Genomic DNA, 18627 nt, shown 5'->3' with positions numbered 1-18627 from the left:
GTTCTGTTCCTGGTTAAGAAGGCTGAGTGCATCTAACAAACGTGACCTCTGGAACCGCTCACCGCTCCACTTCTGCTCTCTGGGTAGGGTTTGTAATGGCAGCGATATATTGCATGATGTACTTGCTGGCTTCCGTCTTCCCCGCTCCGCTCTCTCCTGAAAGGCAGGTCAGTGCATTCAGACAAGTAACATGCAATTGGAAACACAAATGGTCTCTTATTGGAGAGACTAGTTTAGTATGCATCAAGGGAGGATGGGCCCTAACTTACGGGGCCTTTGATGGCCAAGCCCCTGAGGCACTGCCTGCTCTTAGGCCTTTGACATCCAGTTTGGTGGAGAGCCAGTTTGGTGTAGTGGTTAAGAGTGTCAGGACTCTAATCTGGAGAGCTGGGTTTGATTCCCCACTCCTCCGCTTGAAGCCAGCTGGGTGACCTTGAGTTAGTCACAGCTCTCTCAGAGCTCTCTCAGCCCCACCCGCCTCACGGGGTGTTTTGTTGTGGGGATAATAAGACACTTTGTAAACTATCTTCAGACCTCCAGGTGAGGTCTGAAGATATCCCAGAATTGCAACTGATGTCCAGACTACAGAGAATAGTTCCCTTGGAGAAAATGGGACACATCCCATTTCATAGACATGTCACTTATAGAAGCCCACTGGAAGTGTCTGGTGGATCCTAGTGGCCCAAATCAAAAAGGAGAGGCAAAATGGCCAAACCCTGCCTTGAAAGGCGCACCCACTAACTTTGGTAACCACACCCCTGCATGTCAAACTTTGAAGGCTGGCCATGGTTACTAAAGATGTGTAAAATAGTAAAGAATCCAGTAGCACCTTTAAGACTAACCAACTTTATTGTAGCATAAGCTTACGAGAGCCACAGCTCTCTTTGTCAGATGTATCATCAGCTTTCAAGAACCACAGCTCTATCAGATGCATCTGATGAAAAGAACTGTGGTTCTCGAAAGCTGACGATGCATCTGAAAAAGAGAGCTGTGGGTCTCGAAAGCTTATGCTACAATGAAGTTGGTTAGCCTTAAAGGTGCTACTGGACTTTTTACTATCTTGCTACTACAGACTAACACGGCTCACTCCTCTGGATTTAAAGATGTGTAGATGCACTCATCTTGATTTATTGATTCATCTGTCCCTGGGGCTGAGTTCGGGAGATACTGAACACAAATGAAGCCCCAGTGAGGTCTGCGACTGTTGCCTGCAGCACCAACCCCTCCCAAGAGAGAGGCAAGTGCGGACCATCCCGTACCAACCAAAGTGCTGATGGGACCAGGAGAGAGAAGTCCGTGTCTGCCCCATACCTGAAATGACAATGCAGGTGTCTTTGGCTCTTCGCTTCATGGCCTTGTAGGCCGCATCAGCCACTGCGTAGAGATGAGGCGGCCTCTCGTACAGCTCTCGGCCCTGATACTGTTCAATCATGTCCTTGCCATACAGATCCATTTGCCTGTAGGGGTTCATGGAGACCACCACCTCCCCAATGTAGGTGTAGATCCTTCCCTTCTCAAACCTAGACAGGACCAAAGAAACTGGACTTAGGCAGGACAACCTAGCGTGGTTGGAGCATCACACTATGGGCGGCTGCACACTAGGGCCAGTCTCTAGAAACAAATCACTGCTGTCCTGACTTTCATTTGTTCCGAAAACACATGTGCCACCTCTCCGGAAACCTGCTTGAAGTGGTTCTCAAGATAAAAACAATGCAATAAAATCATAAAGACAAGAACATAAACATTGACAATAATAAACAAACCAAGCTATTAAAAACAATACACAAAAACAAGCCAAAGCATAAAAACAACATAAAACAGCAATCTAAAAATTATTGTCGTCTATGCCTCCTGCATATCTACCATGAATGTATGTGGGTTCTAACTATGGCTCCTGAGAATGGGGGAGTTCTTTATTGCTCTGTGCCTGTTATCTTGCAATATTTACGTTCTCTTTCTCGCTCCTTTGAGCTAGTGTCCTTGACAGCCAGCCGAAGCAGGCTCATGGTGTGCTCTTCCTGAGAACGAAAGATAAGTCCATCTTTCCCACTACTTGCTCTAAATAATGTCTCACTCCAAAACCCACCCACCCCAGGCTAACGGTCCAAATTAAGGCGGGAATATGCCCTATAACTAACACTGCTATTCTTACCTACGTCACTTCTGCCAATTTCACTGTCTATGAACCTTGTACTGAATGGATCTCTAATAAAGTTACTTCAAGTGGAACACCTGTGTGTTAACCCATATGTTCCCCATATGAACCCCAGAGGACTCTTCACTCGAGCGATAACCATCTGTTAAAGGTCCCTGGCCCTATGGGGGCCCGCCTGGCATTGATCAGGGCCAGGGCTTTTTCGGTCCTGGCCCCAGCCTGGTGGAACACTCTGTCTTATGAGACTAGGGCCCGGCAAGATTTGTTAGCGTTTCAGCGGGCCTGTAAGACGGAGCTGTTCCACCAGGCATGTGGTTGATGCTAGGCAGTGCCCCCCCCCCAGCTGGGGGAAATAAAGTATATGCCCTCCCTTCCAGTGACACCTTCCATCTCCCACATATTTTCCTGGTAAAACGCTTTGGAGATGGCGAAAAGGTGGTCATCCAGATTATTGTTTTTTGTTTCTATATTTATATAGATATGGTATTTTAAAAATACAGTATGTATTTTATGCTTTTAGTGATCTTAATGGCCTGAACTGTGAAATGTGTTTTTAAGCTTTGTTGTGATCCGCCCTGAGCCTGTGGTGTGGGGAGGGCAGAGTATAAATTGAATAAATTAAATTAACTATGGAGAACTTGGGGACCTAACTGCCAGGGACTAAGAATTATACTCCTAAAACAATCCTCAGGCTAGAAGCAGACCATAAAAACAGCTTTAAAAGATTAAAAACCTCAGTTAAAATCCTGGCTTAAAAATAATTAATTAAATTGATTAATTAATAAGAAAAATAATAATACTTTGTCTTGGCACCAAACGGCAAGGAAAGAAAAACAGGCACCAGGTGAAGCTCAGACAGGAGAGCATTCCTCAGGTGAGGGCCCTGGCACCCCCCTCCCCCGCCCCCGTTTCTGCCAGGAGGGCTTCAGAGCAAGGTCGGGAAAGAGGATCTTAACTTGTGGGCTGCACAGTTTGGGAGGAGGTAGTTGTTAGGGAATTCTTAATAAAGACCTCTACCATTTTAGTTTTGCGATCAAGAAACTTTGCCTGGCATGTGAAAGTTATGGAAAACACCTAAACAGCACCTTCCACGTCTCTTGTTGTGATGGTTGCTATCCCGCAGGTTGGTATGACGCAACACAATTTGGTAAAGACATAACTATAAGCAATTTTTATCTAGCATAAGGGTTCCACATTCAGCCTTGGACATTTCACATTGCAGATTGATTATGTTCCGGCCTGACCACAAGGAGCCAGGAGGGATTCTTGTTTGTATTACGTATTTTGATTGTATCTTGCCACTCAAAGTAATGAAGCCGTCATTCTCTGTCAGATGAAGTCTAAGTGAACTGTCGGTAATACCTTTTGATCTGTAAACAATTTAGCATTAAAGTATGCAGGCATAAAGATAAGGTGGCTCAGTACGCATCAGGCCCTGCGAACCTCATGCGTCTGAGTTTTGTGTAACAACAGAACTCATACTTCTCTGTATCACTGTGGTTGGCATCCTGGATTATATTTGGGTAAGTGGTAGAAGGGAAATTTATAACTGGCAGCAGAGCACTATTCAAAAAATTTCCCTATCCGTAGTATTCCAAGAACCAGAGGCAGCATTGCATAGTGGTGAGAGTGTTGGACTAGGATCTGGGAGGCGCAGGTTCAAATCCCCGCGTTGCCATGGAAACTCACTAGGTGGCCTTGGGCCGGTCACATCCCCTCAGCCTAAGTTACTTCACAGGTTGTTGTGAGGTTGACATGGAAAACAAAATAGGCCACTTCAGGTTCCCATTGAGGAAAAACGTGGGGTATAAAGCAAATAAATAATCCCTTGGCAACAAGCCATTCATGGCCTTTTATAAGGAAGAAGCAGCACTTTGAACCGGGCCCAGAAACAGACAGGCCGCCAGTGCTGCAGATCCCCCGGCACTAGGATGATGCCCCCCCTGTAACCAATCCCTGCCGAGAGGCACAGCGTTTAGGACCAGCAGAAGGTGCGGAACCATTTTCAAAGGCAGCCCCACACTGAGCTTTAGTTTATTTGTTCTCATCCATCCCATTACCTTTTTAAGGCTTCAGGACCTCGATACCCTCCAACCTTCCCTTGCTGCCAGCACTAAAGTCTGGTCTTGACTGGAGGGGGGGGGGCACCTTGGTTTTCCTCCATCCTGCTTAGAGGCCCCCAGTTTCCTCTGCCTTTCTCCAGACAGGCTGCACCAAGTTTGAGAGATACCTGTGCTTTGACTTCCTCTGTCCGTCATCTCAAAGCATCCAGAACCCTGCTACAGACTGCGGCAGGGTGGATGAAACGATTCAGGAGCAAGCCAAGCTCACAGCAGTGGAAAGGTTGGGTTCCGAGTTCAGTTCAAGGTACTCGTCTTAGTATTTAAAGCCCTTCACGGATTGGGACCTGCATACTTACGGGACCGCCTCTACCATTATGCCTCCTGCAGGGCCTTGCGCTCTGCGGATAAACAGCTTCTGGTGGTCCCCGGGCCGAAGGCAATTCGGCTGGCCTCAACTAGGGCCAGGGCCTTTTCTGCCCTGGCCCCGGCCTGGTGGAATGCTCTCCCACTGGAGATCCGGGCCCTGCGGGGCCTTTTACAGTTCCATAGAGCCAGCAAGTAGGATCCCTCGCCCCCACCCCCGCCTCTGCTTACCTGGCCAGTAGTGGGGAGCTCACCTTCCATGTGTGTGCCCCCATGGCACTGCGAGCTCCCGTGTGCTGCAGCCACCTGGATCGGGCTCATTTCATCCCAGATTGGGCCCGTTTTGGGGCGCTGTGGAGCGCAGGAGAGCTCCCATGCTCCGCAGCGGCCCAAAACGGGCCCAATCCAGGCCAAAATGGGCCCGAAACGAACCTGATCTGGGCTGAAACGGGCCCCTTTCGGGCTGCTGCAGAGCGCAGGATTGCTTCCACGCTCCTCAGCAGCCGGAAACAGGCGCGATGTGGGCCCCTGTGGCGCACTCCCAAGGGCCGCGTGATGATGTCACTTCAGGAAGTGATGTCATCACACTTGCGTTCCCCCCCCCAAAGGTAAGTGTCAGGCCCCAATCCCCCACCGGGAGGTTGAGGGGGCCTGGCAGCCCTATCTGCAAGACAGAGCTGTTCCGCCAGGCCTTTGACTAGGGGCCAGCTTTTTGTCCCCCTTTCTGACCGCCACACCCTCCTTTTGCAGCTGCCCTGGAGTTACGTCATGGCGGTGCCCCTGGTTACAGTGATTCTGTAGTGGCCAGATTTGTTTGATGGCTCCTGGGTTTTTATGCTGATTGTCTAATTGTGTATTAATATTGGTGTGTATGCTATTTGTAATAACGCTTTATTGTATTTTAATAATATATTTTGTTGGAAGCCACCGAGTCCGCTCGCGGGAAGGGCGGGGTATAAGTCGAATTAAATAAATAAATAAATAAATAAATAAATAAATAAATAAATAAATAAGGGATGATAGGTGTGCTCATCATCTGGCATACTGCTAGCCAAGGCAGCGCAGGAGCAGGCCATGAGCAAGCTACCCCCACCGCTATTGCTGGTGGTGTCAGTAGTACCATCAACAGTTGCTCACCTGGAACGTCCCTGGTGACTTCCGCAGCCCGCCTGCGTCTGGACTTTCCTGTGTCTAACCTGGCACTAAATGCCGAGGCTGCTCCAGATGTCAGCTGCTTGGAGACCAAAGGCAGCAAGTAGCATTGACTCATTTCTTATCGGTCTGTGGCATAATGCCCTTTTAAAATGTGGGTGAATGACAGTCTCATCTTTACTCATGCCCAGTCACGTATCTCACGGTAGCGCTGTGTGTAAAAGCTGTCAGCTGCTGGCTTCATAAGTAGGTCTACTCACATGGACAACCTCTGCAGCTTCCAGAAATGCAAAGTGCCGGTATGGACACTCTTTGTGCAATTTATTTTCATTAGTATTATTATTTATTTCCATGTATAGGCCACCTTTCTCACTGGGACTCAAAGTGGATTACAAGTATGATCGAACTATTCAAACAATAAGGCAATTACAAAATATGGTAACATTTGATTGACAGCAATATTTGAATCTAACAGTCAAGTTTCCCCCAAAAAACCCAAAGGTATTCAGTCAATCAGCAAAGGGATTACAGATATGATAACATTTAAGTCTGACAGCAAAGATTCCTAGCAAAACAACACAATGCAATGGGATGGTATTTAAGAACTGGAAGCGGGGGGAGAAACACATTTTCCCTAACAGGGATCACTTCCTGATCTGACCCATTGTCTCGCAGCTCTACTCTTCTACAGGAATACCCCCCTGAACAATTCTATTTTGCACATTTTGCGAAACAGTGGTTATGTGGGGGCTTCTCTAGTAGCTTTAGGCAGACCGTTCCATAATGTGGGAGCCACCACAGAGAATGCACCTGAACAAGCAGTTGCTAATGTTACCTGTTTGCAGCGTGGCCCCTTCAAAAGACTCGGATGAGTGAAGCTGCTGCAATGGAACACAGCAGGCGAGGAGGCCCCGGACGTAAGGGGGTCCCATGCCGTTAAGGGCTTTGTAGGTGACGGAACCTTGAACTGAGCCTGGCAACTGTCTGCAGCGTGGGCGTGATATGCCGATTCTGCTTAGCGCCCAATAGCAGCCATGCGGCAGCCTTCTGTACCAGCTGGAGTTCCTGAGTTGCCTTTAAGGGCAGACCCATGTAAAGTGCATTGCAGTAGTCTAGCCTCTAGGTAAGCACATGGATCCAGGTGGCCAGTTCAGCCTAGTCAACATAGAGGGACATCTTCTGAGCAAAGAGGTGCTGTTCGAATGCCGTTTTTGTAACTGCATCAGCTGGCTTCTCCAGCAATGAAGCTGGATCCAGAATCACCCCCAGGTAGGGCCTTAACCGAGTTGGTGAGAGACAACTAGACCCCCTCGAAAGTGGGAACCTTGTAGAACCTCACAAGGCAGGTCCCACACTGCAGAAAACTTTCCCCTTAACAGCAGTCTTCGGAATTTTGCACATAAGGAACGCTTTAAACCAACCCAAAGCACATCCCTTAATCCCTACTTCTACCTCCAAACACCTCAACAGTGGCTTGGCCCACTGCCTCGAGTGTATCTGAAGGAGGGAACTCTCAAAAGCTCATGCCCTGAAAATCTTGTCGGTCTCTAAGTTGTCACTGGACTCAAAGGCTGCTATTCTAGCGCATTCCAATATGGCTACCTACCTGGAACACAGAAATATATGTGCAGCCAATATGTGACATTTGTCAGCAGGAAATCCAGTGTGGTTAATGGTTAGAGGATTGGACTAAGATCTAGGAGGTAAATCCCCACTTTATAATGAAGCTCACTGGGTGACCCGGAGCCAGGTGTACTCTCTCTCTCACTCTAGCTTACATCACAAGGTTGTTGTGAGGATAAACGCTACCCTGCGTCTGTTCCCATAAATGTCATGAGCTTCTCTGAGGTTGAGAAACGGGCACCTTCCTGTAAACAGGGGAAGGCCAATGGCAGGAAACTTCCTCACAAAGCGAACTGAGATGAGGAAGACTAACTTCTAAAGCCGGGTCTCTGGACCGAGAGTGGGCAGGGCTGAGTGTGCCTGAGCCTCCGTCCAGGCCCCAAGGCTGCTTCCCCAGGCGACACGGCCCAGCGTACTCCCTCTTCACATGTTACCTGATCTAGGCATAGCCCTAAAAATGCAAACGTGCGTGTCTCACAGGTGAGTTTCTGAGGAGAGAGGCAACCTGTGGCTCCCTGTCAGTTGTACATACAGTGGCTAGAAAGCGTGGCTTTGCTGCCCCTGCATTTGTGAACAGTAAAGAGCAGGCTGCTGGAGCCATACTGCCTGACACCCCTTACAGGGGTTGCATGCATCATGTCCGCATGTGATTGATTCACACAGAACTTGATATTCTAAAGTCTGTTTGTAAACACAGATGTTTCTAGTCCATATGGCTACAAAGAAAAGCATCAAACCTGTGCGAAATATAAAAAGCTAGACAGGGTAGGGGGTGAATGCTTCACGAGGCTGCAGGTGGCGGGGAAGGCCTTTCTCTACCCAACTCCCTTTGGATATTCCGTTTTGCTTTTACAACTCAAAAGCCTTTGAAAACCTGTGTCTTGGAAGAAATAGTTGCATGAAACCAGCCTGCAATGACCTTGGATAAACTGTTTCAATAAGGAGAGGGAAGGGGACGGGTAGTGAATTTAGAACAGACCAAAGGAAATATTTGTTCACACAGCACGCAATTAGCACGTGGAACTCACTTCCACAAGATGTGGAGCTGGCTGCAACTTGGAAGGCTTTAAAAAGTATTGGATGGAGGATAGCTCTCTCATATGTGAATATTTTAATCAAAAATCATAAAAATTGCTTCATGCCGTTTTGAGAGAGAATCGTGGGCTGTAAAAGCAGAACAAAAACACAAATAAATAAATCAAGAGATCCACGTTCAGGGGAAATGTCTCTTTGGACACCTGCCAGATGCCCAGGACAGACTGAAGCCTGAGGCTGACTGCACCCTCTCTGGCTTAGGGGCTGCCCTGAAAGATCTGACTGGCTGCTGTCGGAAACTGGAGGCCTAAGGAGATGGGTCCCCCTGGGCCTGAACCAGCACGAGGCACTGCCCCTCTCCTTTCCAACATCTGGAGGGAGCAAATTCCATAAGTTGCAGGTATGGGCATGACCGTTGCACCCCTGTCTTTCAGGGCCTTCCATACCCCCCCTTTACCCTGGTATCTGGTCTTTACCTCAGTTTCAAGTTCTCCATGAAGTCCTCCATGGTCACCTGATCCAGGAGGACAAAGTCAGCCTTCCCAAACTCCAGGCTCTCCTGTTCCGCCATGCTGCCCAGCGAGGTTAGGTGCCCCCAGCCGCTCAGAGCAAGCCTCGGGAGCCGGGGTGCTTCTCCCCGGCAGAGTGAGAGCAGATGACTCAACTTTCCGAACGAGCCTCTGGGCAGGGTTTCCTGCCCCGAGGTTCCTTCACAGCAAAGTGGGTGGGGTTCTGCGGTCAGCAAAGACTTCTCAGCCCTGCACGGTTCCTGTTGCTGGGATGTCATCTTCACTTTATAACCCCTGAAGCCATGCATGTGCCTGTTTGTTTCATTCGATAGCACGGGGTTTTTTTTAAATTTAGAGGGGAGGAAAGACTGGGGTGGACCCAACCACACTCTTAGCAGCCTTCCTCCAACTTAAGAAGCTCTTCCTGCAACAGAACTTCTGACATTGGGGGGAGGCTCCTTAGACTAGACGAAGGCTTCAAACTTAAGAGAAAAAGAAAGGCGAGGTATAGAGATTTTAATAAATGCAGGAATAAACTTTGCTCAGCGGAGCGGTAGGATAGGGCTAGGTTCCACCCCACTGTTCATGGGAGGCCCGATAAAGATTTGTAGGACACTGAACAGCACAGAGAATGGGCGAGACCTTTTCCTCATCTCATCTCATCCTAGGAGAACTCAGTCAGGGCCACCCCTCAAAACTGAGGAGCAATTCCAGAAGCGACAAAAGAAAATACTTCTTTGTCAGGCTGATAGTTTAGCCACGCCACCCCAGGGGCTGCTTGGGGCAGCACGAAGAGGAGGGGGTGCCCATGCATATACAGCTCAGGAGGTGACCGGCACCCGTTCTTGGGCACAAAGCAAGCCCTGGCAAGTAGCAGCAGAGGCCTCGGAGGGGATGGGCGCACATGACTTGGGGCAATAAATACCTTGAACCAGCCCAACTTTGTTACACAACATGTAAGCAGCAGGCAGAATCCTCTGGGGGCAAGGCGCGGCAATGATCGCCGCCTTTGGTACCTTTAACGGGGAAATGAGCAAATCCAGGGAAGACAAGCCTCTTTCTGGGCTGTGACAGCTGTATGGAACATCTGCACAGTGGCATGACGGGTCTCATCCTGGACTGAACGACAGAGGAGGGGGCAAACCTTAAAGCTGATTCGATTCCTGCTGCAGAAATCCATTTCACAAAAGGCACTGCTCTCCCTCAGCAACAAGATACAATCGGCATTCCAACAGGTGCCTGGGATGGGCAAATGTCGACGTGGGCCGAGGCTTGGGGGGGGGGTGTCACTGAACTTTAGACAGAATGCGTTGTGCTCCAAGGGCTGCAACCTCCACACCTGTGCTGATCCACTCCCTTGAAGTTTCTGCCATGCACCGTCTGGAAGGAGCCATGAAGCCAATGTGGCTTACTTTTGGATTTAACCATTAATCTAGGATTAACCGAGGGAATCTGTACTTGGGTGAACATAAAGCAGCAGAGTAGCTTTGCCTTCAAGTTTTTTTCCAGATGAAACGTTGCCTGCCGTCTAGGTATAGTCACGATACTATAGCGTATTCACTCCTGTGTCTCAGCTTTCTCCCCTCTGAAGGAGAGTCCTGCTCAGCTCAGTATGCCGGGGTCCCTCCTCTGCTTTGGAAAGAGGAAGCAGCTCTTCCTCCTTCAGAGTCCTGGGAAAGGGCGAGGGAAGTCCCAGCTCCACTTATACAGCCCATGGAAGACTAGACTGCCCCAGAAGTCAACTGCCACTACCAAACTGAATACATTTGGGGGTAGGGGGCCACAGGGCAGTGCTTCTGTCTCAGGTGACTGACCCAGGTTCCTGTCCAAATGGGAACATTCCAGCACCAGGCTGCAGTGGGAACAGGGACACACGCAGGACTACGGAGCCCTCTGAAGGCACCTCCAAGCAGGAATCTCATTGGCTGCTGCAGAGGAGCCTGTCTATCCCAATAAGACCCATGACAAGATCATAGGATCCCCCCTCCCCGTGCTGCTCAGCTGATAAGTTGCTTTTCTGGTGCTCTTCTTATTCCAAGTCGCTTCTAGAAGCAGAACAAAACTTGGTAACACACCTTGCAAGGGGGTGGGGGTGGGAGTATTTATGCTTGGAATTTTTTTCATTACTCAGTAGCTTTAAAAGGGAGGCGGGAGGTTGGCAACCCCTCAGGCGTGACTCTCATGAGCTTTCTTGATGTAGGAACTGGGCTTTCCCATCTGGTGGGGAAACCTCACTGTCCATAACGAACTCAAAAGAGCGCGAGAAGCAAAGCTTCAGAGCTTCAAGACACACAGGGCTGCCTGGGCAGGCCTTAAATGGCTTTGGCTCCCCTGCATTAACTTCGGAGGAGCTGCAGGAAACGTCACTAAGACGTCCAGTTCCTGCCTGCGGTTGGCGATGTCATTTCCTCTTCGAAAGCAAGGCCTTCGTGTCAGCAGGTGTTATAACCAGGGAGACTTATGTGGGTTAGCACACAGCCCCTCTAACCTAGGCTTTCTGGTGTGGAACGCCCCAAGCCACGGCAGGAGCTGTGGCTCAGTGGTCGAGGATCTGCTTGGCCGGCAGGCGGTCCAGGTTCCATCTCCAGTTAAAAGGACCAGCTGGTAACTTCCACCTGGGACTCTGGACAGCTCCTGCCAGGCTAAGTACACAATACTGAGAGAGACCAATGATGTGATTTAGAATAAGGCTTCATGTGTTCTTAGGGCACGTTACACTAAAAAGCCATCAAAACTGCCCAACGGGAAAATGTCACACGTTTTGCTTAATGCATTTATATAACCACCTGATCAAGCAAACTTTAACCCGAATACCAGCAGAAAAACCACCTGCAGTATACTCGAGCTTATTTTTCCTTTAAAAATATTTAATGCATAGGTTTGCAACACAGCTTGCAGAATATATTGTCAATTCTCTGACAACTGACAAACCCTCAGGAATGGCTGCACCATCAGCTCTTCTGTGGAAGAGCTACAAACTCTTGTCTCTCACAAGCAGCTCTAGAGGGGCCTCTGAACCTCAGGAATGGCTTGCGGCAGGAGCGGGAGGGCTACAATATCCATTCTATGAACCACACTACCATTCAGTTATTTGCAATCTGAACAACAGTTAACACACAAAAAATATGACTGTGTGCATACAAAGAGGCAGCACATATTCAGCCTCACAACACCCCTGCCCCTGTGCACCCCCCTGCCTCCTCGGTCATGGGTTAGATCCAGTGGGGGGGGGGAAATCCACTTGAGTGTGCTTTTCACTGATTCCGGCCACTCCCCTAGAAGCAGCATTTCAGGCTGCAGTGAGAGAATGGAGGCAGAGAAGCTGCGTTTCCACACAGGGAATTTAGGTGGGACCTTCCACGCTGTTTTTGCACCCACCCCAACACTTTGCAGACAGACCAGGAGAGAACGGCAGCCAAGAAAGGGAGGACACCATCGAACGTGGCCATTTAATCTTCCTCTGAAGAGATTATAGGCAGGAAACACAAGCCAAGTGACACCCCCCCCCTCCCTGGTCAACCAGATTCTTGAACTGCTACCTCCTTAAATATTACCACCCACAACTGCGGCCCAGGCCTGACACCTTGCTTTGCGGGTTGGTTCTTTGCAAAACCATCTCTTAATTTAGCTTATTTTTCAAAGCAGACACACCAAAGAAATCAAGACAACACCTGATTACTTCCTTTGCATATTTATTAAAAGAAGCTGATGTCTGACGGCAAGATACTTCCTCTTTTAAGCGATTTCAGACTGTGCACCCTGCCCGGAATTAGTCAGCCAGCGACTAAGGTGGGCAGGTCCCTGAGCTGATCCTCGTACAGCAGCATTAGAGAATCCCCCGGTGCATTCAATGCAACACCCAGTTGGTTGTGCAGATGCGTCAAATGGTAGGAGCTCCAAAACTGGAAAGCGCCCTAAGCACACTATGGCAGCATCTTGTTGGGCACGGGCAGGCATCTCCTCCTCGTGGGACCTGGAAAGAAACAGCCAACACCTTGCAGGCCAGGACTCTGGAAGTTCACCCAGTCCTCATTCAAGCTGCTTTTAAGCCCCTGCCTCACCCTGCTGTGCAGAACCCCCAACATCTGGGCCTCTTTCACATCTTTTGTGATAAACGGGAGGCCAAAACATGCAGATTTAAGAAATGGGGAGGAGACAAACAATTTGCAAGTCCCTCCCCCAATCACCTGTTTCAGGATTCAGTAAGGTTGTGGAGGCACGAACAGGCCCACCTCCCCCTCTCCTTTAGTACATTCCCTCTTGCTCTCAATATTCTATGCCTCCTGGAGCTCATTCAGTCTTCATCAGGCAGGCCTCTTGCTTTGGGGTTTTTCTTTTCTTGGTGTGTCTACAGGAGGAGCCCAAGTCTGACCATCTGGCCAGTTTGGTGTAGTGGTTAAGAGTGCGGGACTCTAATCTGGAGAACCAGGTTTGATTCCCCACTCCTCTACTTGAAGCCAGCTGGGTGACCTTGGGTCAGTCACAGCTTCTCAGAGCTCTCTCAGCCCCACCCACCTCACAGGGTGATTGTCATGAGGATAATAACACTTTGAGAGCCAGTTTGGTGTCGTGGTTAAAAGCGGCAGGGCTCTAATCTGGAGAGCCGGGTCTGATTCCCCACTCCTCCACCTGAAGCCAGCTGGGTGACCTTGGGTCAGTCACAGCTCTTTCAGAGCTCTCTCAGCCCCACCCACCCCACAGGGTGATTGTCGTGCGAATAACAACACACTTTGTAAACCTCTCTGAGTGGGCATTCAGTTGTTCTGAAGGGTGGTATATAAATTGAATGTTATTATTATCATCATGTGCCTGGATTTGCTACAAATGGGATTGGCATGAGCCAACCACTTTATCAGATAGGGGAAAAACAAACAAGATGACCGCCCCTGACAACAACTCACCAGCAGCAGATTCTCTCCCAGAGGATCAGTGGAAAGATGGGGCAAGCTGGGCTTGCTTTTAAGCAGCTCTGAACTCTGTTTGGTTGCTGAGCTTTCCACCGGTTTCCAAGCTTCTCTTCGATGGGTCCGAAACTCTCCCTTGCAAGGAGGCACTGTTAAAAAGGGACATGCCTACAAAGGTAAGGAAGGTAGATCTGTATGTACTCTGTGGCACACAACCAAAATCTTGCAGTTGAACTGACACCAGCACATTTCACAAATTTTAGTAAGAATTTAAAGTTATACATGGTTTATTCTACAAGTCACCAGAAAGGCAAAGGAGTTTTGCAGTTTTTTTTATCAGAATGCCAAGAGCTAAACTGTACGCTCACGAGATCTTGTGTGGAATTGCAGACCACTCTCTGCCACGGACGAGGCACGGAAGCTTCTTCACAGGTGGGGCAACGTGTGGGCCTCTGTCCCTCTGCCAAAGACTAGTTCTTCCTAGCTTTACAATAAACTTTGGCTATAACCGTCTCCATGCTGAATCAGGGGAACGCGTAACAAAACAGGGTGGGGGTGTCTTTCCCACACCACCTCTGAGGCCAGCCACTTGCACTCTCCCGAGCAATACTTGTCTGAGATTTCTATAACCTCACTCCGAAATGGGAGCAGAGCGAGGCCTCAAACCATCTCAGGTCTTCTCTTGCAAGCACTACAGGAGTGATCAAGGTCATGGGAGAGACCCAGCCATGCTGGAAGGCTTGCAAGGAGGGAAACAGGAAAGAAAGGGAACCCCCTGCCTGTAACATCTGCTACCAGGGCTGGCATTCTCCCACCAGAGAATCTCTGTCGTCATTTGATAAAAGAAAGCAGATTTTCAGCCTTCTTGCTGCTCAGCTATGACTAAAATAATTCCAGAGTTTGCGGTGCTCTCCATAAGTACATGCACAACACTGACAATTACTCGTTACCTGCCCTGCAAACGTTGCATCAATGTAAACAAAGCACGTAACCCCCCAAAACCAACATATGGCTTCTCCTAATGTGCAAAGTTCTGTCTGCTAAAGAACAGAAGGAAAGCCTGTCTGCTCAACAATCATCAACATAACTTAGGTAAATTCAGATATTCTTGCAACTGGCATGCTCTTAAAGAAGACCAAATACCAATTTGGGAGCCGGCAGGCACAGCCCTTGGAAAAGTGACGTGGGCAATAAGAGGCTGTTCCAGGAACATCTCCAAAGCCGCCTTAATGAGGCTCAGTTCTCGGGCGTGAAGCTGGCCAGTTTCAGACCCTCACTGTTGGGGGAAACTTTTAGCACCCCCCTCCCAAAATTCCCTAACACTCACCCATCACTCCCTTGAAACCGCCATCTCACGTCAGAGCACTGTAGTGGTTTGACTCCACCACGTGGGATTCAAACTCAGGAACTGTCCCAAGAAGGCAAGACTCCCGGAAACAGGAGGGCTTCAAAGGCAAGATCCGTTTCCTCCTCCCTTTTCGCATCTGGATCCAAGGTAAAGTAGCTGATCTGGCATCCTGGCCTGGAAGAGAGAGCTGATAAAGACACTTCATTGGCATCCTGGTCAGTTAAGCCTCAAGTCTGAGAGCACGGAGACGCTTGGGGCAGGGGCAGGAAGGCATAAGCGCCCACAAGTTCCTTCCTACCCCCTGCCTGGTTTTTCTGGCTTCATTACATTGGAAGGCAGAAAGAGGGCCTCCTCCCCCAACCCCCAACAGCATTTGCTGTCGAGAAGATCAGTATAGAAGTACACTGTTATTAAAACAATGCATGGATCTCTTTTCAGAAACACTTAAGCGTTCTCGCGTTCAGAAACACATAAGCTGGGGAGCTGGGCTAAGACGAGTGGCTGACCCAAGGCCACCTGCTGAGCTCAGGGTGGTGGCGTGATTTGAACCAGCAGAATGCTGATCCACAACCCAACCACCTGCCTTTTGCTCCAGTCCTTGAGACCCTTGGAGCAGACCCATCCCAAGTCACAACTCCCCCCTCCCCAAACCAATTACAGAGACCCGGAGCAAAGGTTATTATTCTGGGATAAGCAGGACATGAACAGAAGCTACACACAGCCCCAGCCTAAAGGCCTCAGAATACTAAATCACCTTGCAAGGTACATTAAGCAGTGCAACTGGGGCCCTTCCCAAGGCTACTGAGTGAGCAGAGATTCGAACCTGGGTTTCCCTCCTTTGAGATCAAGCCTCTAGCCCCAAAGGAAGGCTAACAAGCATTTCTCCCTTTCCCCACACTAGGCCTGGCTGAGATTTCTATAACCTCACTCTGGCTGGAGCAGAGCGAGGCCTCAAACCATCTCGTGCTTGCTCTTGCAAGCACAACAGGAGTGAACCGGGCCACAGAGCAGACCCAGGCCACGCTGGACGGCTTGCGAGGGGAGGGAGGCGGCAAGCAGCTGGAGTGGCTGCCTTTTTCGTGGCAGTTTATCCAGGAGGCTCAGAGGGAGATCTCCGAAGCAGCTTTACTCAGGAACGCCACTGAGCTCTTAATAAGCACATGCAGGATCGGACACTTACTGGCTTTGCCTTCAACATCCAGATGAATCCAACATGTCAGAGAGAGAAACATCCTGCCAGAGAGGGGGGGAAAAGCTGTAACATCAGGAGTATGTAACAGAATGCTTGAGTAAGCCACCGAGTAAGGCCCGAGTAGGGGCCGAAGCATATCAAATATCGAGAGAGAGAGAGCCAGAAGGTACCCCAAGGGCCATCTAGTCCAACTCCCTGCGCAATGCAGGAAATTCACAGCGATCTCCCGCCGTCGCCTCCTCCACTGACCCCGGCTCTATGCCCAGAGGAAGGCAGAAAACCTCCAGGATTTCCTGGCCAATCAGGCCTGGAGGAAAATTCCTTCCTGGCCCCACAGTGGCAATCAGCATTACGCTGGGCGTGTAAGAATGAGCCACAGCAGCCTAGCGCTGGTCATCGCTTTATGCCCTCCAGGTCTGCACATTCATATTCATTTTTACTCTGTCTTTTCACCAAGGAGTTCAGGTCAACAAACAGGATTCTTTCCCCTTTTAACCTCAAGATAATTCTCAGAGGTAGGTTAGGCTGCAAGTACCTGGTCCAAGGTCACTAGGAGAGGGGAAATTTGAACCTGCGCCTTCCAGACCCTAATCTGACCCCAGTTCAATAGTTCAGTGGGTCCCCATCTGGTGTGCATTTATGAGCAATGGTGAGGCGGCTTCTCCGTGGCTGCGCGAGTTTCCCATCCAGGCAACGTCCACCTTTAATAAGTGGCTGCCCCAGCGTAAATTCAAGCAGGCAGAGAGAGGCCCATACAAACTTTAAAAAGGTCAGAGCACCTTACCCTGCTATACCAAGAAACAGCAGCTGCTTTTTCCTTAGTTTCTGGAGACAGGCTATGTAGTCTCACCATCTCCAAGCAATGTTTAAGGACTCGCTTTTAATCGGTTTGCTAGCTATCTAGCATAGCTTAGATGCTTTTAAGTGTCAGCTATGCCAGAGTTAAGATCTGGTGAAGTCAGTGAAAGCATTAAGGTGCAAATCAAGGAGTCTCAGGTTAAAATCTGCCTCTGCTATGAAGTCGTGGCCTTAGACAAGCGTCTCCCTCTACAAAACTGGGATGACAAATCCAGACCTTTTATGAAACTTTGTGGTAAAAATTCATGACGTATTTTGCTTACTCCAGTTTTTATAGATTGCAACTGGCACGATTACAACACGTCAATGCAGCTGTTTCATCATCACTACAGTAAGCCACCTTCTGAAGCGGGAAGCGGCATACAAGCATCCGAGACCCCCTTCCAGCAAGGCAGGCCGACAGCTTAGAAAGCAGAACAAGAGGCATCCTGACGCAGCTCCACCAGGTACTGCTGGCCCAGCGCTGTAGGAATGTGGCCACAATGGCCTTTAACAGCAGCTCCTCCTTTCTGGCTCAGTACCTTGCAATGCAGCAGCCCTTTCGCCAAGCCCCAAAGGCAGAGGTGGAAGGTCACGCCTGCAGGTGAGAAAGGAAGAAAAGAAACATGAAGGCCAAAAAGCAACGCAATGCACAACACCAGAGAAGAAGAGAATGAGACAGAGATACACAAGAGGAATAAACATAGGAAAGATGACCCACAAAGCCCCACACAAGCACAAGGGAGTTTCTAGGCACGAGCCCTATTTTTGCAGGGACACTCGGGCTACACGGTCACGTGGCTCACCGTGAGGACTGGCAAAGGCGCAAAAGGGCAACATTAATAGCAGGAAGAGGCCTGCCCAACAGCGGACCACTTTTTACAAATGAATTACAGCTTCCACGTGGACAGCTAGCGCTGCCAGCTCCCTGTTGGGAAATTCCTGGAGATTTTGGAGTGGAGGCTGGGATGGGCGGGGTTTGGGGAGGGAAGAGACCTCAGAAGGGTATAATGCTAGAGGGAGTCCACCCTCCAAAGCACCCGTCAGGGGAACCGATTTATGTAGCCTGGAGATCAGCTGTAATTCCCGGAGGTCTCCAGCCACCACCTGGAAACTGCCAACCGGAGCTGTTTCCTGGAAGAAACTGGGCCACAGGGCCGCGCTCCCACCGGGGACAAGGCGCGCCGACGGAGAGGGTTCAATCGCCAACCCCCGTCTCCGCTTAAGCCGCGGCAAGCGCGGAACAAACCCGGCCGCCTCGCCCAGCCCCAAAGGCCGAGGCGCCAACGAGCCCCGGGACCCACACGCCGCGGATGGCGGCGGATCCAACCCTCACCTGGCCCGGGGGACGGAGCCCGCCGCTTCTCCCACTCCGCCGGCTGCCATGCGCATGACGTCATCACGCTCACTATCCCCACCCCTTTTCAACAAGCAGCCTTTCTTCAG

At 49.8% G+C, this 18627-nt stretch overlaps 1 protein-coding gene, 1 long non-coding RNA gene and 2 other non-coding genes across 7 annotated transcripts in view; all 4 read right to left on the bottom strand.

Annotated features, from left to right (window-relative positions):
* The window catches only part of MYO1G (myosin IG), a 78015-nt gene extending 69030 nt beyond the window's left edge, over positions 1 to 8985 (bottom strand). For both annotated transcript variants that reach the window (XM_054991284.1, XM_054991285.1), the window contains exons 1-3: positions 8868 to 8985; positions 1312 to 1520; positions 63 to 156 (exon numbers count right to left, since the gene is read on the bottom strand). In XM_054991284.1, the coding sequence (XP_054847259.1) occupies positions 63 to 156; positions 1312 to 1520; positions 8868 to 8962 (398 nt within the window). In that variant the 5' untranslated portion in view covers positions 8963 to 8985. The remainder of the gene's footprint in view (positions 1 to 62; positions 157 to 1311; positions 1521 to 8867) is intronic.
* Positions 8986 to 12585: 3600 nt separating this feature from the next.
* LOC129337531 (uncharacterized) lies at positions 12586 to 18576 on the bottom strand. 3 transcript variants are annotated; one of them, XR_008597829.1, is made up of 6 exons: positions 18518 to 18576; positions 17724 to 17779; positions 16333 to 16385; positions 15132 to 15339; positions 13802 to 13972; positions 12586 to 12873 (listed from the first exon to the last, which is right to left on the bottom strand). It is a non-coding gene; the product is annotated as an uncharacterized LOC129337531 (long non-coding RNA). The 3 variants fall into 3 exon arrangements; XR_008597830.1 differs by having other exon boundaries at positions 15132 to 15326; XR_008597831.1 differs by lacking the exons at positions 17724 to 17779; positions 18518 to 18576 and adding an exon at positions 17466 to 17717.
* LOC129338104 (small nucleolar RNA SNORA9) lies at positions 14413 to 14550 on the bottom strand. The gene has a single exon (XR_008597889.1). It is a non-coding gene; the product is annotated as a small nucleolar RNA SNORA9 (small nucleolar RNA).
* On the bottom strand, positions 16054 to 16190 carry LOC129338105 (small nucleolar RNA SNORA9). Its single transcript, XR_008597890.1, has one exon. It is a non-coding gene; the product is annotated as a small nucleolar RNA SNORA9 (small nucleolar RNA).
* Positions 18577 to 18627: the final 51 nt, after the last annotated feature.

The sequence above is a fragment of the Eublepharis macularius genome, chromosome 11 (assembly GCF_028583425.1).
Source record: "Eublepharis macularius isolate TG4126 chromosome 11, MPM_Emac_v1.0, whole genome shotgun sequence".
Taxonomy (NCBI): domain Eukaryota; kingdom Metazoa; phylum Chordata; class Lepidosauria; order Squamata; family Eublepharidae; genus Eublepharis; species Eublepharis macularius.
The sequence above is the reverse complement of the archived record's forward strand: the minus strand, read 5'-3'. Positions and strand labels throughout refer to the sequence as shown.